A 21,910-nucleotide genomic window follows, 5' to 3' on the forward strand; every position below is an offset into this window, starting at 1 on the left:
TTTCAGTATCTTCCGGGTCTTCTGATTTCATCGGATGAAACTAGTTAGTATTAGATTATGTATGCAATCGCAAGGTAAGGATCTTACATAAATCACCAGATTGGTACCCTAGAATGTCTTGATATGGTTGTGCGTCTTCATTCCTTTGCCTGTTTTCGTACATATAAACTGTGTAGAGAAAGCCGATTTCGATACATGTCGATTGGTAAGGTTCTTTGTCACTCTGCAGCGACCAGACATGATTGAGATTTCAGAAGAAACAGAGGAGCTAGAGGAACGCCTTGAGGAACAAGAAAATAAAGAGATGGCGGCTTTGGAAGAAGAACTGGAAAAAGAAAAAGAAAACAAGAAGAAGCAAGGCTTATCAGAGGATGAAATTACGAGGGTCATGGCTGAGCTGCAACAGCAACAAGAGGCAAAGAGAAAGGTACAGCGAACGTGTGTTTATTAACTGGTGTATTGTTCAGTGTTCTTGCATGCGACATCTTGGATTTTAGCCCAAGGGGCTAGCGTTTCGCATACAAGTTTAAAAATTCCTTTGGGAATTGATGAACGACAAGACTGGGTTGGTATCGACCCATATTGGAACTTATCTGTGGGGTATTCTAGCTCCGCCAAGTACTGAATAACAACATAGTGAAAATTGTATTATAGTTGAAGATAAATTTATAGATGGTATTACTTAGGTGACAACAGCGAGCATTCCTTGGTGAAATGTATTATTAGATTTGTTTCCGAGTACCTGCAATTTGAGTGAACATCCGGGACTGCATATTGCTGTCGTGATGCTGTCCGACAGGTAGCAACCTTCCAAGAAAATCGATGCAGGGAGATTGCATAGTGTAATGTGAATTGTTTTCTCTTGTTATACACAGGCTGTTCAGATGTCCATTGAAAGGCAAAGAGAGGCTGCAAAGAGAAGAATAGAAGAGAAAAGGCGAAAACGAGACGAGAAGCAATATGAAGAAGATCTTGCACTTACAATTCTTTCTGATGCGAACCAGAACTTCAAAATGATGAGAGAAAAATCAACTCTCCAGAAAAGCAAGCAACAAGATACGGTGAGTTGTCTTTGAATTAAGTATAGACATTTCATAACCTGAATGTTTTTATAAATTTCGGCTTCTTTATCTCGCTTTGCAATAGATGTGTTGTCATCTTATTTCAAAGTAACACAAATTTTCATGCTATTCCTCAAAGAAAACAAACTTAAGCCCCTAAACAATCTAAAAAGAATTGTTCATAAATTGCGTGTGCGTTTCCTCTATGCCCCAGCCAGGCTATTGCATTTGTATATTGAATATAAATCTACTGAAAGTGAGCCTGCGATTAATAATAATACCGTTTACTGGGATAAAAAAAATCATAGCTTGAAAGTGATATTTGCTGGTTACCCAGGCATCCTGACCATGGTATTGCATTGTATGAAAATGACTTAATCATATATAAAGCCGAGGAAAATGAGATGCAAGCATTTATAAAGGAAATGATTCCAATTACAGAACAGTTTTTCAATAATGCAGCAAATCAATTTTTCATTGTTTGTGTTTTTGGAACACACTAAATTTATAGAATGGAAGCCCCGCCAACCAATGCAACTTTTAGCGCCTGAGTCTTAATCATGGATAGAATGCAGACCCCAGAACCCGGCTGCATGCAGGTTTTACCAAGAGGAAGTTGCAAGGGTCTCTCACGCGTTATGAAACATTGAACAGTCCCATAGATTAGTGAGCTCACATTTTCATCACTGTTTTGTGACAATGCCTCGCTATTTTCCCCTAGCTGGAAGATCGTTTGCGGCAGCGACGAGAACAAAGGAAGAAGAAAGCTGAGGAGGAGGCGAGGGAGCAAAGAGAGGAAGAAGAGGCGGAGGAAAGAAAATTGGAAGAAGAGAAAGAGAAGGAGAAGAAGAAGATCATGCCGCCACTGGTAAGTCCAATACTTGATTCCGTGACGTGTTAGGAATCCAACAGGTCCGACAGCCTAATCAGGATATTTTGGACACGCCCTTCGCAACATCTGCAAACGTCCTTTATTGGGCAGATTCTGTTATGCAGAAAGTAATTAGTTTCGCTAATCTCCTTTGCAACGCTTGCTCTGTCGCTTCTCTAGATGGGACATCCACTAGTTTGCTGGCACATGTAACTGGAAAAACGCTAAAAGTTTTGCAAAATTTTTCAATACTTCTCTTGAACACGAAGAAGTCTGGAGCTGACCTACCTTCCCTTCATCGAAGACAAATTATGAATAATTCCCTTCATCGAAGACAAGAAGACAAATTATGAATAAGAAAAGCTGGGATTAGTTGGCTCAGCTGGTAAAGAGAAAACAAAATAAATGTTCCAAGGCATGAACCCTTCATTTGAAAACTTTAATAAATCCTTCCCAAATTCAGGGTAATATTTTCCTCACTTTCATTATCAGTATCTTTGTCATCTTGTTTTATTTATCAGACATATTCTTCTCCTTTTTCATCCAAAAATTATTTTTGTTTTCTTTAGTCATCGACCTCTTTCGTGAAATCGAGTTACCCATGGATAGATATTATTTGGTGTTTATGAACTATATATTAAAACATTTCGCTGGAACAAGCCCCCTGTTTTAACCCCTGTTGCAGCCCCCTGTTTCAGCCCCCTATTGCAGTAACAATTAAGGCATGCCAATGGTCTATAAATGACGCAATTGTTAAACAGATACCTTGAGGTGTAAAGCACAGTGTGAACTTCTAAAAACTGTTTTGTTAATTTACAAATTTGACCATAGTTATTCCATATACTCATCACAGTTTAAGAGAAATGTTTTGTATCCTGCAGCCTGGCGGTGGCTTGCGGCGAGAGAAAACGGTAGTGGAACAAGCTGCAGAGATGGATGATTCGGAAAAGAATGAAATTGTTGGTGTGCTAATGAGGGAGCAAACAAGTTTGGCGATGAGGCTTAATCGTGAACAGACACGACAAGAAGAAATGGTTCGTTATTTTCTAACTTTCATTATTTCATGAGCAAATTTTCTTTGTTTTTCATGCTTTATAGCAAACTTATAAAGACAAAAATTTTTCCTGGTCATAATGACTTTGTCATTCGAATGCTTTTATCTATCTCACTATTTTTGGACACAATTCGCAGTTATAAGCACTTCGTCGTTGTTACCATTCTTTCTTTTCGGCTTAAAAAGTGTTACTTGTAACTTGACTTTTTAGTGAAACTTTATGACTTAAGAATCTTGATTGTCCTTTGAAGGCCTTAGTTTTTAAATTTCTTAATTTTGAAAATTCCAGGTGAAAGCTCTCCGCTCAAAGCGACGCCAAAAGCAAGAACAAAGGGAACAAGAAGCGGCAAAGATCTTAGGTATTGGTGAAAGACAGAAAACCATAGTTGCTGCACAGGCAAAGGTATACCCATCTGTGTATGCTTTATAGCTCGAAATTTGTACCATACATAGCATCCTCCAGATGTAGATTGACTTGGCAGGTCTCAGGGCCCAAAGTTTGTCTCTGTTTATTATCTTTCAAAAAGCATTCAGTTGCAAAAGATGTATTGTATGCAGGGCGATGACCTCCCTTGCAAAGCTAGTTTTCCTTCCAAAACATCTTTTGATAGCTATCTAGCATCCATTATCACTGTAGACGTGAAAACTCTTCCAGAGTTAAGATCAGTTTTACTTTTTAACTCGATGTAAATTGTTTTCTATTAGCCTTTGTTATGGGATTGATGTGCTCTTCAAGGGCTTTTCTTCATGAATTTAAGTTTGCTTATTCAAAGGAAAGTCGCTCTTGCAAAATTTTCATTTGTTAAGTTTTGATTCCCAACAGAATGAAAGAGAACGACAGATCCAGTCAATAAAAGACAGGGTTAAACGAATTAAGTATGAAAGAACAATGACTGTGAAGGAGCCCGAGGACCAGACAGCAGCCGGATTTGAGAGTCTGTTAGATGAGGAAGAGATTGAAGGGCTGACAGAGGATGAGAAGATGGCTCGGATCGCAAAGAAGATGGAAATGAAATTTAAAGAAGAAGGAAACCAGCCAGCCGAATCTGTAAGCTTTTCAGAAATATCTAACAATCGTCCCAGGACACTTATTCTTTTACAGAAGAGTCCAACGATGATATCATTATTCGGCCCTTCCCGCATTTATTTACTTTTGTCTGTTTCCCACAAGAACATGTGCAAAGATGAAGGCAGCAAGCAAAGACAGAAAAGGTTTAGAAGCTATGGAACAATATACAAAAACGAGACCATTTCTGTAAATAACAATCAGAGGCGAAACTTCACTATTTCTTTTGGGGGGTATGAAGCTTAGATGCCCGACGAAAGGGCGTGCCATGCTTGATGAAAGGGCGTGTCATGTATTAACTTCATTTTAGGGCACATCGCCTCAAGGGCTGAAATCATCGGGGACCTCGAGAGGGTCACTAAATATGTAAGGCCTTTAGACTCAGGCTATTTGTTTAAAGTCAAAAAATATGCTTCTAGTTTTTCTGGTATTGGCTATAAACATTTGTTTCCGAAAAGCAAGCATTTGTAAGGCCTATCTTTTCTATAAAAGAAAAATAGTTTTCACTTTCTAAATCACCTATCTATTAAGAAAGCAATTTCAAAAAGAGATTGAAGTAGGGTCTCAATTTTATCAAAGTGGAACAACAAAACACAGCTTGGAAATTTCGAAATTTAGAAACAGCTGCGCAGACTACAATGTTTTAACCAAAAAGAGCTTCGGTTGCATTTTTTGATTTTGATTTTCAACTTTCAGTTGCTCCGTAAGGAATTTAAAATATTTTAGACACCAAATCACAAAGTCAGTATCTCTGAATTCACCATAACAAAAACCTTCAAGCAAAGAAAAGTTTTTTATTGGAAATATTTGACAGGTACACCTATCATCAAAGCTCAATTTTCGTGTTTTCATAATCATGGATATTGTTCAGAAATAGAAGCAACTCGAAAGTTTTTTTGCAATTCATATCTTAATTACAATTCCTTGATAAATTTTATATTATTTTCCGCTTGAACTCTAGGCTTAAAACTTTCTGTTATTTGTCACAGCCATTTGAATTTTTTTAATTAATTAACTTTGGTAGCTGTACGGCCATTTTTGGCGAAGGGTGCAATACTTTCGGACCGTTATGATGAACCAATAATGAAATTTTCATACATTTGGAAAAGAAAGTATTCCTTGATTTTTCTCAAACTTAATCCGAGATGGCATATCCTTCATGCTTTGATTTATGATGCTTCTAAAATTGTCAGTGTTCCATGGGCTCCGAGGCAGGATGGAAAGGGGGGCGGGTCAAGGGAAAATTTAGCAATCACAACAAAAGATTTTGAAAAAAGCTCTCTTGTTTTGCAAAAAGTGGGGGGGGGGCATGCCCTGTGTTAATTTCCTTCTTGCATCAAACACACTTTACTTTCCATCTATACTTTCGCTGTCGACCAATACTTCAGACTCTACTTCTGCATCTCGAGGCGAAGATAAACATGTGCACGTCGAGCTCGAGACAAAAGACAGAAATTTATATATGTGCGACCTAAACAAAATTTCCTTATTTGCCCGACCGATATGCTGGCAGCCATAAATTTGCCTGACAAAATCTGCTTTTTTGAAGATTGGGAGGGGGGTGCAGCACCCTAGAGGCACAAGCCCCATTATTCTTATCAAATATACATCTTAAAACTCTTAGGAGCCATTCTAGGGGTCTATATTCAACAAACTTTGTTAGCTTTGTTCTAAAATTCCAGAAATTGGGTTTTTGCTAGGTTAGGCGAGGTTTCCATATATTTATGAACTAGGCTTTCAAACCATATACCATTGTCACAATTTCTAAAAGTTATTTACATGTAGTGTTCAACATGTTTCAAGTACAAGGCTATTTTTAGCAAGTTATTTTTATCATACTATCAGATAAATATAACACGATATTTCTTGATTACCTGTGCCCTGATCTGTCTTCCAATAAACAAAACAGCAACAAAAGTACTAAAAGCACACAAATAACTGCAACATTTCTTTAAACATCATTTTTCAGAAGCAAATGGAATTTGATGAAACTGAAGAGCAAGAAGATCAGGCATCAGCTCCGCAAGGTGGAGGAAAGCTCGACCAAAAGATGCAAATCCAAAAACTGAAAGATCGACAGAAAGAGAAAAAGAAACTCAGAAAGAATAAAACTGGTGGTATTGCAGAGACTGATGCACAAGAGCTCAGAGAACAAGAGCAAGAGACAACATAATCATGAACATAAACATAAGGTGTACAGTTTTTATACAGCCTGTATAGCAGACAGTTAGAAACAGACCTTTGTGACATTGAAACCTGAAGGTAAAGGCATCTAGATGCTGGTATATAAAGGTAGATAACCTAATGACAGGGCTGTCAAGAGGAAGCTCGGGCCCAGGGGCTATTCATATTTCACAAAACTGGACCCCTTTAAGAAAATTTCATGTGGCCATGCCCTTCAGTCTCCTGGAGAACAAGGGAAATACCCTTATTAGGTACAATTGTTGAAAAAGTTTTTTAAGGATTTTTACAAGAATGTGCAAAAACTTACATCAATCAAGGACATGTGGGCTTTTCACTGCAATAAACTTCAGGACATTGATTCCATATAAATAGCTGAAATAGTAGCTTTTTTGCATTGTAAATACATCTTATTACTTTATTACGGGCCCATCAGAGCACGGGCCCCAAAACTTTTGCCCTTTTCTAACCACCCCCCCCCTCCTTGCCCCTGCCTAATGATATCAGTGCAAAGTTTATTGGTGATCAAATAAGACCTATTGTAAAAACTTATTTGTCAATATATTTCCAGAAAATTTAAAAAACAAGCAATTACAGAGGTCCCCCTTGTTTGCTCACTTGACTAGTTTGCAGGAGCTCCACTCTCATGAACTATCCACCAGCTTCATTAACAATACCACACTTAAAGAACTATCATCCAGCTTTATCAGACCTTGGAGTGTATGGATCAACCTGAACCAGCATTGTGACATGGCTGCTAGATGATTTCATTTACCAAATAATGCTTTCTAAAAAATTATTAATTCTTTGAAACAATTGTTTAGCTATACTTTCTAAATTCAAGATATGAAAGAGCCAAAGTCTGGTTACCCAGACACCATACTTTTTTACATTTCTTTAACTGTCTGTAATGCAAGCTGTATCTTTCCGTTTTTGGGCTGGTTACCAAACTTCTTTTGTAAATAATTATCAGCAAGTTTGTTAAATGTACATTGCGTCCTAGGATGAACTTAACTTATTTTGATTCCATTAAAACTTTGAGTGCTCATTATTCCTCTTCTATCTCCTAATTAAAAAATTGCCAATTTGTCAATAGTCATTGTGGTGTAAAATCAGGCATGGGAGTAAACTTTTGTTTTAGGCATTCTGGTTGACAATATAACAACCTTGATTTAGTTGACCTAATCATGGAATTTTATGAGATTATACAGGCCTGGCCATAAAACATTCACCAGGGGAGAAGTAAACAGCTCTCCTAGTAGTATTCAGGTGAGCTATATAAATAGAAGCAAAGGAAAAATTGATTTCAAAAAGAGAAGTGTCGCTTTTTAGAACAATTTAGGAGAGAAATCTGTAGCTCCCCTCTAGTGTTTGTGGAGAGCCTGGAGTGGAACAAGAGCTATGGCTCTCCTCAAATGCCCAGGCCTGATTATAGCCTTGCAGATTTTCCTCAGAAAAATGTGATGATCATTCAGATAGCGAGGAAGTCTTCAGAACCTACAAAGACTTTATATATTATGCATAGCTACTTTTTATATTCGTGAATATACATTATTACTCAAACAAAAGCCATTTAACAAAAAGCTATCCAAATTGAATCTATACTTCAAAAGTGTAGTAAATGTATTTGTATTGCAATGGTTGCTTTTCCCTAAAGCATTGGGGATTTTACTGCTCTGATGCTTCCTCACCTTCACTTGGTAGTTTGGTGTTTCTTCCATTTTCTTGACCACTTTCTGCTGAAGATGATGTAAGCTCAATGCTTCCAAAGACTTCATTTTCATACGTTTCTAAACTATGTTCTGTTTTCCAATGCAGCAGCAGAGCATCTTGATTTTCATGGGCAAAATAGCAAATTGGGCAAATGTATCCTTCTGCAATCTCATTCTCTGAAATTGACTTGTTTGCTTGCTTAGCTGCAGAAGACTCTTTCAATTTGACTTCTTCTTCTTGTTTTTCTTTTTCGTCTAACTGCTTCTTCATTTCAATAGCACATTTAAGTGCCTCTGATATATTTGTAAATTGTTTTATATTGCCCATTGTATCCACAGCTGAGATTGAATAATCAATGTCATAAGAAACCCCTTCAATTTTCTTCTTGTTGCCCTCTAATTCTCTTTTTCTGTCAATAAGGGCAGGGGTTGTTCTGTGTATATGCTCTTGGATTCTGTAAAGTCCCAATGATGGTTCATTTGCAAGCATTTGCAAGGAATCATTGATTTTTGTTGTTATTTTTCTGACTTTATAATGAGTTTCAGGATCAAAAGACCTTAAGCATGGTGCTTCATTTTGATTTTTGGCAGACCCCTTCTTAGGAGAAGGATTTACACTTACCAAGTGAGAGTCTATCATATTCTTCAAAACAGCAGTTTCTGTGAAGCTTTCAGCAATTATTTTGGCCATTAGATTAGCGAAGAGTGATATTGAAGCACCATTATCCTAAAGGTAGAAGAGAGGTTAGACACCTAGACTGCAGAGAATGGTAAGTGCACACTCAAGATATTTTTTCTAAAATGTCCCTGCAAACCTTGTAGAGGGTGTGGCATTTTGAAATCTGGATGTGACATGGATGTGTACAATTGCTAAGGTCAAATGAAGAATAATGTTTTCAAGATTGACATAATCTTGCATTGGTTTGATAGATACAAAAGAACTATAAATTATGTCAATCTTCTGATATTTGTTCATGTTTTGCCAACTATATAGACAACTGAAGTGCAAACTTGAACACTTGAAATGTTACACTTGCACACCCAAGATCTAGTTGGAAACTGCTGTACTCTGCAGTCCGATTAGATGCTTTGTCTATCAAAGGCTTAGTCTTAGTGTTGAGAAACAGGGTATTCTGTTTACAGGCACAGCGGAGCAGGGGGTGGGGGGCTTTAGCCCCCCTTTTTGCTAAAAATGCCAGGTACTAAGTAATAAACTACCAGTAAAGCCTCTTTTTATACGGTTTCAGCCCCCCGACATTTTTTAGACCCCTCACTTTTATAGGTGCCTGGTTTATAGGCGTTAAGTTGCTCTTTAAATTTCTGACTGTTTAGGGACCATTCATTTTAGATGGGTGCTCATTCAAAGGGGATGCTTATTCAAGGATTTACAGCACTAAACAATTGTTTGTACAAACATGCAATGCCAAACTTGGCTTGGCTGCTCAGACAAATTTTTCCCAAAAGGCTAACTGCCATGCCTTTCTCCACGTCCATTTTGCTTGGTGTACAGTTTAATTTTGGGGACGGACCAGATGTGCAAAGATTAAAGATAAGAGTATAGGGCTATCATATATTACTTAATCCATATCAATAAACCCAATGTTTTCTTACCTTTTGTACCAAACCATACTATCTTTTTATTATCCAGGATCTCTTTATCGTCAAAAAACAACAACTAGACATCAGCTTGCCTTGGCTTGTAGTTTTCCTTGCATTGTTCCAAAAGGAGGGTTCGATGAACTCGAGGTCAATGGAACAGGACGCAAGGCAAAGGCAAAATGGCGATCAGATTGATGGGAGGTTTTGCAGAAATATGTTTCGGAAAGGTGCACCATTTGACAAATCAAGGATTTACAGTAGCTTCAAGAAATATTCGAATGGTAAAAATTTGTTATTTGCTGTTTATTTTTTATTCTCCTGAGATATTTTCTGAATAGCCCCTATCCAGATGGGAAGTTTGCAATTTACGTGGCAGAGTCGATTTGCAAGAGTATATATGGTTTACAGCTAAATAAATATGTTAATGAATATAGATATTCAATAAATGTTGATATTGCATGACTATAGCCGAATTTGCGAACCATATCGTGGGGCGGATTTATCGGCTTGTCTTATATTAGGGGGTATTCAAAATGCTAGATAAAGTAACGAGTTAATGAAGAAATTTGTTAGATGTTTAATGTCAAAATGCTTTGAAGCTAGGAATCACAGCAACACTTTTTGATGGTGTACAGAAGGCATAAATATATAAAGGAGCAAATTTTAGGCTAAAAGGCTACTTACATTGGATAAATGTTATTCAGTAACGGAACAAGTAGGAATAAAATAAGGGAGGAACACAATTTAAACATTCACAAGCCAGACTGCAAAGTTTGGGTATGTGCGGGGAAGGCGTTCCGAGCAGTTGGAGCATGGACTTTCGCGTGAATTCCGCACATAGCCACACATAAGCGACAGAAAATAATTCCCCGCGCACAAAAAATACTTTGCACTCTGGTTCACAAGTTCCGTATTTGAAAATTTTGTTTTTCTTTGCAGAAATATTCTACAACATATTTTCCAAGCATCCCTAAAGAAGGTAATTTGTAACCACAATACCCCTTCTTCGTGTTACTGTCATTTTTAATCTTATACAAAAGTTTCTATCCATTTCAATTCTGTAAAAAGCAAATTCCTTTTGAATTGTAACAAACACCTTTGTGCTTGTTCCTGCCACATTCCATACAGGGGCAGACACTTGATCAAATATTGGGGGGAGCAAGCCTATTGTTTTAATAAGATGATGTCACATTTCCCATTGTTTTAAAACAAAAAACCATTGTCCTCTAAAGCATTTGGGGGGCGGTCGCCCCCCCTTGCCCCCCCCAAGTGTCTGCCACTGATTCCATATAAAAACAAGGAATGATCTGTATCCTTTAATACTTTTTCATTGCAAAGGTGAAAACAGATGCAGATGTCTTGTATTAATTAATGGGCATTGTCTTACACCATTTAGATTTTCAAATGCAAGAGGAACCCAAGGTGTTGCTTTACACAATATTATCATAACTAATCATACTTAAAATTTTTGTACTATAATTCCTTGATTTGTTCCACTTTATAGCAAACAATTTTTGATTTTATGAATGCTTTAATAACTTGAAAGCACTGAGATCCCCTAAATTGAGAAATTACCCTTATCATTTTGCCATTTCCATTAGCAAATTATAAATTTTCTCTGACATTTCTTTGATAGATAAGGTTTTAGGTTTTCCTTTTTTAAGTTAGCAAGTTCAGGTTAAAAGCAAGCGATAAAGACTCTTTTCAAATAGTAATTTCTGTTTTTCTTTCATTGCTGTCGATAGGCATCAATTTAAGTTTTTTGTATTTTTATTGTAGGACTCTTTCCAAAGACATCATATAGCTGTTTAACCAGCTTAGAAAAGACATTAGCACTTCTGCAGCCTACAAGAAATATTTCTGTTGTTTCAAAAATACATGAAGCAACCGTCTTGCAATTGAAGCTAATGAAAAGTGTGACAAATTTTCAAGTGAGACATCTACCTACATTGAATCAAGTTCGCAGACAGAAGCCCAGAACAAAAAAGAAGAGGCCAAAGGCTCAACTTCCAAAGGACAAGCAAATTTTGTTAGGACCCCAACGTAAGGGAGTTTGTGTTAAACTTGTTGTTCGCACTCCAAAGAAACCGAACTCAGCACAAAGAAAATGTGCCATCCTCAGGCTTAGTAATGGAAAATTGATAACTGCTTATATACCAGGCGAAAAAGGTACATTACAAGAACATGGTGTGGTTTTGTTTGAAGGGGGAAGAGTTCAAGACTGCCCCGGTATAAAATATAAGATAATACGAAGAAAGTATGACATGAACTAGTAGTTTGATGTTCTTAGATTTCATGCAGTCATTTCAAAGGTGTCTTTTGTTTCTTAGAATAATATTTTCTGCAATAATCATTGGTTATTGAAGATTTCCAACACTATGGGAAAGGCTTGATTGAGATTACATTAGTCTACTTTATTTTTAGTTGGCTGTCAGACAAGTTTGTAAAAAAATTTCATCAAAATAATTTCTGATTTTCCAAACAGAAGGGAGGTTCTGAAGGGATCATTATAAAATTTTGCCAGTCCAATTTCAGTATTTCTCCATGTTAATTGCATCAAGACACAGAATAATGAGGTGGTGAAAATTATATGTCTGCTACTAACTTTGGGGATTGCTTTTTGGCAGAAAGAAATACACTCAGTTTTAGTTCTTTTGCTTATATTCTATCTGCATATTTTAACTTGCATGTAAGTCTATGACTTGGGAACTGTTGGAGATAATTCTTGTCACAAAATATTTTTAATTTTTCACAACATTTCTGGGATTTACAACCCCCAGGAGGCAGGGTACTTCATAATGATAAAACGGGGGCTCATATGTCTGAATCTAAATTCCAAATTATCAGTCAAGAAATATGATAAATTTGTCAAAGTCATACCCCAAAATATTTTTCAAATGTAAAAATTCTAGATATTTTGAAAATTAATCGTCAGTAACTGGTATAACACATAAGGATATGGAATAGCACTTTTTTTTTTAAATTTTGGAAAAGCTTGTGCACCCTCTCTCATTATTAATTCTCCTTATATTGGTTTGTGTTGACCTTGTCAGGCCCAAGGTATTTGTGTTGACCTTGTCAGGCCCAAGGTATTTGATGTCTTGATGGATCTAGGGTTAATTTCTTTGGGCCAGCAACAAACTCGCATACTTGGGTTGAGTCTACGTTAATTTTTTAGGGTAAACGTATTTCGAGTCTGAGTTGAGATACTCTGTGATAGAGGTCCTACCAAGGTCCTATTATATTGATTGGGATTCTGCTGTAGAGATGAAGAGATCCAGGACCCCTATCGATTTGCTCTGTTGTCACATTTCCCAGCACCTCGGTGTTTTGATCAACCTTTGATCTTCTTGATGGACTTGCTTTTGTTACAGCCTTCGGTAGCCTTATCTGACGAAAACTCTATCATAGAAGAAAGGCTTTGGCTATTCACAGCACATGGCCTCTGATGAGAATGTGAATAGGTTTCAGGGCATGGCCCCAATTTTTTTGCAAAAAGTATTAAAAATTAAAGTAAAAATTGTTTGCATAAGCTAACGAGTAAGAGCTTGACCGCCACGTGTTTTGCTAACTACCCTAGAACGAGGCTAGACGGGGGTTACATCATTACTTACAATACATTTTTAAGTGCTATTTCTAATAAAAAGATCGAGCCTTTTTGCAAAATTATTTGTTATTATTATTAGATTTGTCCTTGCCATCCCCCTCCCATTTCCCAACTTGCATCTATATACCTGTTACATAAATTTGATTAATATTATGCAACCGATTGAGAACATCAGCATCCAGCAAAGATCTTGATCAAACTGGACATTTATCGAATGGAACTTCATGCTTTCGATTACATCTGCCAAAATCTGAAAACCAACCATTTCATTCACGTGTCTCTCATAAGCATCTGCTACTCACATTAAAATTAATTTTGCAATAACAGAAGAAAACAAGAGAGTACTTTTCCAGTTGTTGAAATTGTTGAATTTTTTTAAAATTGATGGTAAACATCTGCGTAAGCAGAGAAGTCTTTTTCACAACTGAGACATGTCAAAAACCCAAAAAGATCTCAGTTATGCTTCAAGAAAGGCTATACTCACGGTTATCAGTGACCCAGGGAGAATGAAATATAGAAAAATGCCTTTCAGATCATTAATATTGGAAACATTTAACTGACTTTGATACATCAAGCTTTCAAATATTAGGTCAGATGCCTTTTTGTATTTGTTAATGTTGTCCAGAGAGGCGTTGTGGATAGTGACTCTTACGGCTTGCAAATTTTCCGGCAACGTTTTTACATTAAAATTATGACGTCAAGCGCATGCGCAGTTTTTAAAGGCAGAATGGCCTGGCAACTAAAATGTATCTTTTGCAGCATCACTTTTGTCTCTCTTGGTCCATTGTTGATCGCAGCCTGTTTTTACACACTTGCGCTTCAAAAAGGCGCACTTGTATCTAGTAATACCTATCGCCAGCCAGGATGCCCCTCAGCCAGGATGCCCCTGGTTGCCTAAGCTTGGCTTAGTTTGTACAGTATATTGCATGGGCGACGGAAGGAATTTGCAATTAAGATAGAGGGGCTGTCATCAGTAGCGGCGCCACGGGGGTGGGGGGGACTGGGGGGACACGTCCCCCCCCAGTTCTCAGCAGAACCGATTTTGTATTTCGTCCAAATTCAATGAGAAAATGTTGGGGTAGGGGTAATATTTTGACACCGTACTTTTTGTGATGTAATCCTATGATTTTTAAACAGCCAATTTTCAAACAAAAGTTAGTCTTAGGCGTTCCCTTCGGATAAAATTGGCGTTCCCTGTTGATAAAAGGGCGTTTTCTGGTGGTTAAAAGGGCGTGGCCTAAATTTTTTTGGTTTGTCCCCCCCAGAGCTTAGTGGCTGGTGTTTACTCAGAAAAGGGTACTGCAGTTCCGCAGTACATTCCGCAATCCACTTATTTTGTATTCATATAAAAATCGTTTGTATTGCTGCAACCTAAATTGTATATCTGACAAGCAAGTCAACAACATAATTAGAATGTTTCATTGTTAAAACGTGAAAGGGACCATCAAGATCAGGGAGTGCCTAGGACTTCCACACTCTTAATCTGCCTCTGGGCTGCTTCACCTTGCACTGCACCACAAAGTAACGGGGCCCTGGTGAAAAGTGCGTCGACCAAATGCCCTCCTGCATGCTCTGTTTGGCGCACGCCTTGCGTCAAGATTGAATCACATATAATCCCTTGAGTTTTTTTATTAATTTAATGACCTGCTACTTTCAAACATAGCGGTCAAGCATGCGATGTCTCAAACCAAACTTGCATTCCCTGATTTCGGCGCTTGAAAGTCAATTAGACAGTAAACCATGTTTCCGAAGCAGGTCCAGGGAAAATCTAACTAGGGAGTTGAGGGGCTAGTATCCTTAGAACACGCCCGTTAGGTTTGTATGGTTGAGTCTTTCTTCAGGCCATTTTGCAACGCCTCTTGAGATTTTAAATACCGTTAATCAAATTTTTTGAAAAATTACTTGGGTAGATATTTTGCAACGTTATGGCGTGAGCGTGCAGGTGGAAGATCTTTCTTGAGCGCCACGTCCTCTATGCAAAGATACTCGAATAGTGACTGGATAGGAAACTGCGAAGCGGACAATAGAACATGTTACGCATCACTGCTTATTCAAACTTGTAGGGAATGATCATTTCCGGTTTGTTTGGTTTTGACTGATAATGACGAGCTTCGCAGCTATTCGGCACGGTAGTTAACTATTGTAGACTTACCAAGATAAGCTAATTTGTCCCTTGTTACGTTTTCAACGAAAAATGAAAGAAAAAAGGAGTGGAGAACGCAGCTTTTGTGTAAAGTAAAAAGATGCGATAGGAGTTTCAACGCAGAGAGGGCCTACATCTGCGCAAGGCATTTTGATCAACATTGCTTTAGGATCGGTAAGTCACTGTAACTTTCATTACTTCTTTCATTGATTATTATTTTTGCCTATTATTTTATAAGAGTTTTATTATTAAGATTGGATGCAGATCTCATTAAAAAATCCTTTCGGGGGTAGGGGGGCTACGAAATAGGTTATATAAATATTACTTAGGAATTCAATCGATTTTTGACTTATTATTGGGGGGAGCTGTCACGACCCCCACAACTCCTATCAATCAGTTGCTGGTGATAGGTCGACTGAGAATATCAACAGTGTCACCGTTGAATAAACAAAGCAGGCAATAGTCTGATGGGACGAAAGTCCCCCTGAGAAAAGTGTCAAAATCATCAACTGTCATTGAGACAAAAATATCTAACAAAATTAGAAGCAAAGTTGGGGGGCAACTCAAATTTTCTTTATCTTGTATTCATATTGACAATAAATTATTTCATAATGTTGTTTGTAGGAAAGACTGGAAGAAAAGACCTCCTTGTTGGAAGTTTGCCTACACAGTTCTTACATAAAAGAAGTCATGAAAATAACCAAGGGAAACAAAGGCATGAGCTTGAAAGACTTTTTCAAGAGGTGCCCTTACCAGTGCTTTACAAATGAAGAGGTTTCACAGATTTCAAAAAGAGCATTGGCAAAATAAAACAGCCCTGGGTCATTTTACATAGCTCTGATGAGACTGTACCCTTAGGTCTTGCTGACAAAACTGGTAATATTCGGAACAAAGTTTCTGTGGACCCCTTTTCGAATGATACAAATTTTGTTCTCTCTGAGAAATCCTCTGAAGAAAAGAAAGAGATGTAGCTTTCCTCTTATTTGGAAAGCGAGGAAAGTGTTTCAATGCTTCAGTAATAGAGGGGGCTAGTAATAAAAACTAGAATACCAGCAATTTTGGCATAACGAGTTTTGTATATTGTTAAAAAGACCAGAAAATGAATATTTCTCTATTAGAATTATTTTTGTAATATTAGCTATATTTCAAGCTGTTTAGTTCATATTTCATCCATATTCAATTGTTGAAGTATTTTAAGAAATATTAACTTTTGCCTGATAGCTGAGCATTTCAAGTGGGCTTGCACATTTGTTCTAACATTTTCATCCTCCATACTTTCTGGAAATTTTCCCACATGGAATCCAGATAATTGGTTTTGCTTTCCAATTTGTTCTTAAAAAGACCTCTTGGGAAGCCTATTGTATCAGCAGGTCCTGCAAGTTCCAGTAGCCTCTGAAGAACTTTCCATACATTTCCATCAAAACCGTCTTGTTGGCCATCGATTCTAAAGCACCCTTAATGATTGAATTCATACAAATCTGAGGGGCATCATGTTCTTTCTCCTTTAAAGTCACCCCCTTTTTCTTACGATATGGCTCTTTAACTTTCCTTTTCTTTGCATTGCTCCTCGTTTGTTGGTGAATAACAAAATTTGACTGTCATCACAAAATTTAATAGTGGTTTCCTAAAAGGAAAACATCAATAATAATTTAACCAGACGTACACCTGCTACAGGGGTGCACAGCTCTGTACCCTCAAAAGTATAACAAAAACGGGAAACATGATTAGACGAGAAACTTTCCATTTTATTGTTTCGTGATTTGTTTATATGTTGACTGGTGCTGCTGCCGTGTCGATGAAAAATCAAGCCAAAGCCAACATCATTAATTTAAAACAAGTATCTTCCTAGGCCTAATTATAATGTAAATCAACATTTTCACTAGCATTATCCCTGGTTCATCGAACATACATTATGTTCAATCGGCATTCTTGCAATTACTCGTTAGAAAATGAAATATTGAAGTTTGATAGAAGGGACTACATCGCCATGACTTAAATTCTTATTCGCGGAGACAGAGATAATGGCTGCAGCGCCTTTAAAGTACACAAAGAAACGGACTACATTACCTCGACAACAAGTTCAAGTAATTCTTCGTCGATTTGGCCATTAAAATAGGTGAAATCCATTCTTGGATGTTGCTTTTTTCGGTGAATGTCCTGGTCGTGAGACTAAAACCGGAAATGACTATACCCTACAACTTTTCCAAAACACGCGATTGGAAGATAAACGTAATCGCCTATTGTTGTCTGCGCAGTTTCCTATCCAGTCACTATTCCAGTATCTTTGCTCTATGCAACGTGATCACATGATGTCACTCAGCCTAATTTAGATTTGTTTTCTAGGAAAAACATCATGACATGCTCCAGAATGAGGAGTGTCTGGTGACGTGTTATAAATTGAAAAAGAAATTTTCAGGGGGTTGCGCAAAATATTTTCTGGGAAAGTATTCATTTGATGGACAGCGTTTTTCTCAGTATGCGGGTGCTTTCAAATATTATTGCCCGCAACTCGCGCGCGATAGCGCGCGAGTGAAGGGCTTATAGTCTGCCCCGCGTATAAGTAGCATATGGAAGCTTCAGTTCATGTTGTCAGCACTTTTTCAGCAGATTTTGTCACTTTTCTGCTGCCATGACAACTGTCAATCAATTTCATTGTCAATCAATCGGCTTTGTCGAGGAGGTCGTTAACCGCCACCTCTTTGTGCGGAAGGGAATTATCTTCGGAGCGTTGCTCTGCCAGGACTCTGTTAAAGGCCTTCGGTTTTTTTGGCACGAAAACGGTGCTGCATCACAGCTCGGTTCTCCGCAATGGATGGAAGTTTTGATTCGAAGTTTTGGGAATCAAAACCAGTCGAATGCCACACTTTTCTCCCAAAAACTCGAGACCGTACGAGCAAAAGTTATGATTGTCGTGATTATCGAAAAATAAATGTCAAACCCTCGAAAAACTTCATGATTTTCAAAAGGGCGTTGGACTCAAATCAAAGGCAAACTGAAAACCAAAAATTCTTGATAAAAAGAATAGTTTAGCTTCAACTAGAGCAGCTGTTTTTATAGAATTGTGAAAACCCAAGATGGTGTCTTCTTCGAATATCCTGACCTACATTTTCAAAACAATCACTATCAAGGAACTAATTGTTTGCGGGCAGTACTAGCAAGAGCTATTTCTAGTTATTAGTAGTATTATAGGAATAGAGGGATCCTTTCTATCTCTCCAAAATCTCTCCAATAGCTCTCCTGGCATGTTCAGTGATTCGTGCCAAAATTTCGGACATATTTGCAGGATATGATGAAGAAGCGATATCTGTCAAGATTCTAGGAAAAAATCGCTCTCTATCTTTGTCCTTTTCACTTGATGACTATGGTTGAGATAATTTTGGTAAAAGCGCGTGGTAAAATCCAAAAAAGGGGGACTGCCTATTTGCATTGAAGAAAATGAATCTGGAGGCCCTGGTTGTTGATCCATATTGAATTGCCTTACCATTAATCCTCGGACTAGCCCCCAGAGGGGCTTATTTATTTTCGGTATTTTTGGATGGGGGCTTATTCAAGAGGGGGGCTTATTCAAGAGGGGGGCTTATTCAAGAGAGGGGCTTATACGAGGGAGGGGGCCTTATTGAATCATCAAATTGAGGGGTTCCAATTCGAGAATTTACGGTAGCAGTGGGAGCTTATTCGAGGGGGGGGGCTTATTGATAATTTGTAGTTCTGGGGTGGGGGGCTTATTCGAGTGGGGCTTTTTCGAAGGGGGGCCCAATTCGAGGATTTACGGTAATGCTAAAAAAAGACAAGCGTACACCAGATTTAATCGGTCATGTTCCTTAATAATTTTCGCGCCTTGTCTGCTCTTTCATGGAACGTGGAGGAAACATTGTGGAAAGTATATAATGGGAAATACCGTAGGTCAATGGATGTTTGGATGATTTATTAAATTGTATTACGTTTTTTATTCCAGTAAAATTTTTGGAAGGTCAAAAGTCTCGGACTGTAAAATTTGCAGATGGTACAATTTTCGGACTAATAATAATGCTAATTGAAACTAATAATGCTAAAAAGATTTACTTTCGTGATTTCATCAACGCTTTTGCCTGAAAAAGCCCGTAAAGTGATACTAAAAAAGTTTTGAAAAACCATATCGGATAGAGAGGGGCGCAGAAGTTTACTTACATTTATTGTGATTAAATGTAATGTTGAGATTTTGGGGAAAAGGACATGCAAAATTTGTTTAATAATTTTTATGTGCTTTAAAGATTTTATTTGCTTTGCGGAATTATGGGCATAGTTTTCATCTTGTTTGCGGAATTATGGGTCACATTTTTCAGACATTTGCGGAATTATGGGTCCAAATTTTTCAACCAAAATGGCACGTCCTCGTCAAAAATTACGCTTTGTTTACCCCCCGAGCCTAGGGTATTTTGCATAAAATAACCCCAGACCGGCTGATAGGGAGAAATATCTAAAAAGATGAACGACCAGATTATATAGAAAAGGGCAATAATTATCAAAGTCAAAATAGAGAATGGCGAAATGGTTGAAACTATCAAACGTCTACCAAAAAACAAAGCAACTGGAGTCGACCAAACCCCTGCAGAACTACTGCAACACATGAGAGAAGACGGATTAAAAATCATTAAAACCATCATAAATGATTGCTACATACAATACAAGTACTTGGCTCGAAGATTTCTTAAAGTTCACCTTTATCACCAAGCTAAAAGTAGTTAACACAGTCTTATATCCCATGCCTCCAAAATATTATTACAGATTATGAAGAGACGAACTTCACCCTTAGCAGAGTGAAAACTGGATGAAAATCAACTCGGTTTCAGAAAAGGGAAAGGAACTCGAGACGGTATCTGCCTGCTTCAAATACTCAGCGAAAAGATGATTGAAAAGAGAAGAAATTGTTTATATACTTTGTTGACTACACGAAAGACTTGGACAGAGGTAAACACAACAAGTTAATTGAAATCTTTGAGAAATACGAAATACTACGGGAAGAAATAAGACTAATCAATAACCTTTATTGGAATCAAATAGCTATAGTTAAAACAAAAAATGGTGAATCAAGATGTTTTAAGATCAAGAAAGGGGTCCAGCAGGGCTGTATTCTATCACCAATTCTGTTCAATATGTACAGCAAAGAACTTATACAAGAAGCTCTAGAGGACACAGCAGGAATCAAAGTAAATGACATCAAAATGACAAGCATCAGATACGCAGACAACACCATCATTACTACGGAAACAGAAGAAGAGCTCCAATCTATGATAGTAAGGCTTATTAATGAAGAATGCAAAATCTATGGAATGGAATTAAACGCGAAGAAAACAACCTACACCACGATTTCAAAAGTAGGGGGGCCAAGGCTTTTACCCCTTTTACTGCAACTTTATAACTACTTACTTCGCAAAAAAAGTGGGGGGCCAAGGCTTTTCCTCCTTTTACTGCAACTTTAAAACTACTTGCTTCTCGAGGAAAGTGGGGGGCATGGCCCCTCCGGCCCCCTGGTGGCTTGGGCCCTGAACAAAGATTCAAATAATACCTGAGAAAGTAGTCTTGGAACAAGTAAAAAGCTACTGTTATCTTGGAACATTGATTGCCGAGGATGGGCAATGATTAGATGAAATAAGGAAAAGAAACGCGACAGCAAAACTGGCATTCCAACGCCATAAAGAATTGTTAGTCAGTAATATAAACATAAACACAAAAATGAACACCCTAACAACGAATATATGGTCAGTTTTTACTCATAGATGCAAGGCATGTACTATAGGAAAAGTGATAAAAGAATATATACATGCATTTGAGCTATGGTGTTACAGGAGAACGTTGAAAATCAAATGGACAGATAGAATTAGAAATGAGGAATTATTGCAGAAAATGCATACATTCCCTAAGCTGAACGACACCATTAAAAAAAGGAAAGCTACGCTTTGTGGGCATGTTGCGAGAGGATCAAGTGGCACAGTAATTTGTAACATGATGGAGGGGTTTATTCCAGGTAGAAGATCTCGTGAAAGACTAAGAATGCTATGGATAGATGATGTAAAAGAGTGGGCGAACGTCTGGGGTTATGGTATGCTGAAAAGATAGTCTAAGGGATAAGGATACGGCTTGGTGGATATAATGGTTAGAGGCCTACGGATCACGTAGCTGTTGGTCTGAATGAATGAAACAACAAAGTGAGGTATAAAGCCCATTCTAGCCTAGGCAAGTTATAAACCCAAGAAGGTGGGGGCTCGTGGCTCTTATGCCCCGGGGCCCGTTCCACCTAGCGGCGGCCCTGGCTTCTCTCATTACTTGTGAAGTCCGTCCCCCGAATAATGCTATCAAAAAAGCATTGTGAGTATTTGTCATCTCTATGTTATTTGTCTACTTCAAAATTCGAGCCAGTGGAATGGGGGGGATTAGTCCCCCCCCCCACTTTTTCAGAGAGTTGGTCCTTGAGATTCTTGCAAACCTGATGAGAAAACTTCAGAGGGGGGTATGTACGTTATCTAGATCGTCACATGTAAATGACATTTCTTGGGAGACCTTTTGTCCCCCCCCCCCCCCACTTATCCCAGGCTGGAGCCGCCACTGGTTCGAGCCCAAACCGGTTCCAAAAAGATCC

At 38.0% G+C, this 21,910-nt stretch overlaps 3 protein-coding genes and 1 long non-coding RNA gene across 5 annotated transcripts in view; 2 read left to right on the top strand and 2 right to left on the bottom strand.

The window, feature by feature from the left end:
- The window catches only part of LOC135692467 (uncharacterized), a 33,921-nt gene extending 26,640 nt beyond the window's left edge, over positions 1–7,281 (top strand). The window contains exons 31-37 of the mRNA XM_065210593.2: positions 230–427; positions 876–1,061; positions 1,783–1,929; positions 2,814–2,966; positions 3,276–3,389; positions 3,810–4,034; positions 6,022–7,281. Of these exons, the coding sequence (XP_065066665.2) occupies positions 230–427; positions 876–1,061; positions 1,783–1,929; positions 2,814–2,966; positions 3,276–3,389; positions 3,810–4,034; positions 6,022–6,225 (1,227 nt within the window). The 3' untranslated portion in view covers positions 6,226–7,281. The remainder of the gene's footprint in view (positions 1–229; positions 428–875; positions 1,062–1,782; positions 1,930–2,813; positions 2,967–3,275; positions 3,390–3,809; positions 4,035–6,021) is intronic.
- Positions 7,282–7,437: 156 nt separating this feature from the next.
- LOC148960500 (BLOC-1-related complex subunit 8 homolog) lies at positions 7,438–9,677 on the bottom strand. Its single transcript, XM_089112390.1, has 2 exons — positions 9,557–9,677; positions 7,438–8,672 (listed from the first exon to the last, which is right to left on the bottom strand). Exon 2 carries the CDS (start codon positions 8,634–8,636, stop codon positions 7,902–7,904), a length of 735 nt encoding a protein of 244 aa, XP_088968516.1. The 5' UTR covers positions 8,637–8,672; positions 9,557–9,677; the 3' UTR covers positions 7,438–7,901.
- Positions 9,678–9,691: 14 nt separating this feature from the next.
- Positions 9,692–16,074, top strand: LOC135692468 (uncharacterized). Of its 2 annotated transcripts, XR_010516872.2 has the most exons (4): positions 9,692–9,825; positions 10,484–10,523; positions 11,324–15,468; positions 15,919–16,074. XR_010516872.2 is itself a non-coding variant. In XM_065210594.2 (3 exons), the coding sequence occupies exons 1-3, from the start codon at positions 9,724–9,726 to the stop codon at positions 11,815–11,817; spliced, it is 636 nt and encodes a 211-aa protein (XP_065066666.1). In that variant the 5' UTR covers positions 9,692–9,723; the 3' UTR covers positions 11,818–16,074. The 2 variants fall into 2 exon arrangements, 1 of the variants encoding a protein (XP_065066666.1); XM_065210594.2 differs by having other exon boundaries at positions 11,324–16,074.
- A 147-nt stretch (positions 16,075–16,221) lies between these two features.
- LOC148960501 (uncharacterized) lies at positions 16,222–17,597 on the bottom strand. Its single transcript, XR_016144580.1, has 2 exons — positions 17,362–17,597; positions 16,222–16,918 (listed from the first exon to the last, which is right to left on the bottom strand). It is a non-coding gene; the product is annotated as an uncharacterized LOC148960501 (long non-coding RNA).
- Positions 17,598–21,910: the final 4,313 nt, after the last annotated feature.

The sequence above is a fragment of the Rhopilema esculentum genome, chromosome 3 (genome assembly GCF_057945365.1).
Source record: "Rhopilema esculentum isolate cy_ngs chromosome 3, ASM5794536v1, whole genome shotgun sequence".
Lineage (NCBI taxonomy): Eukaryota > Metazoa > Cnidaria > Scyphozoa > Rhizostomeae > Rhizostomatidae > Rhopilema > Rhopilema esculentum.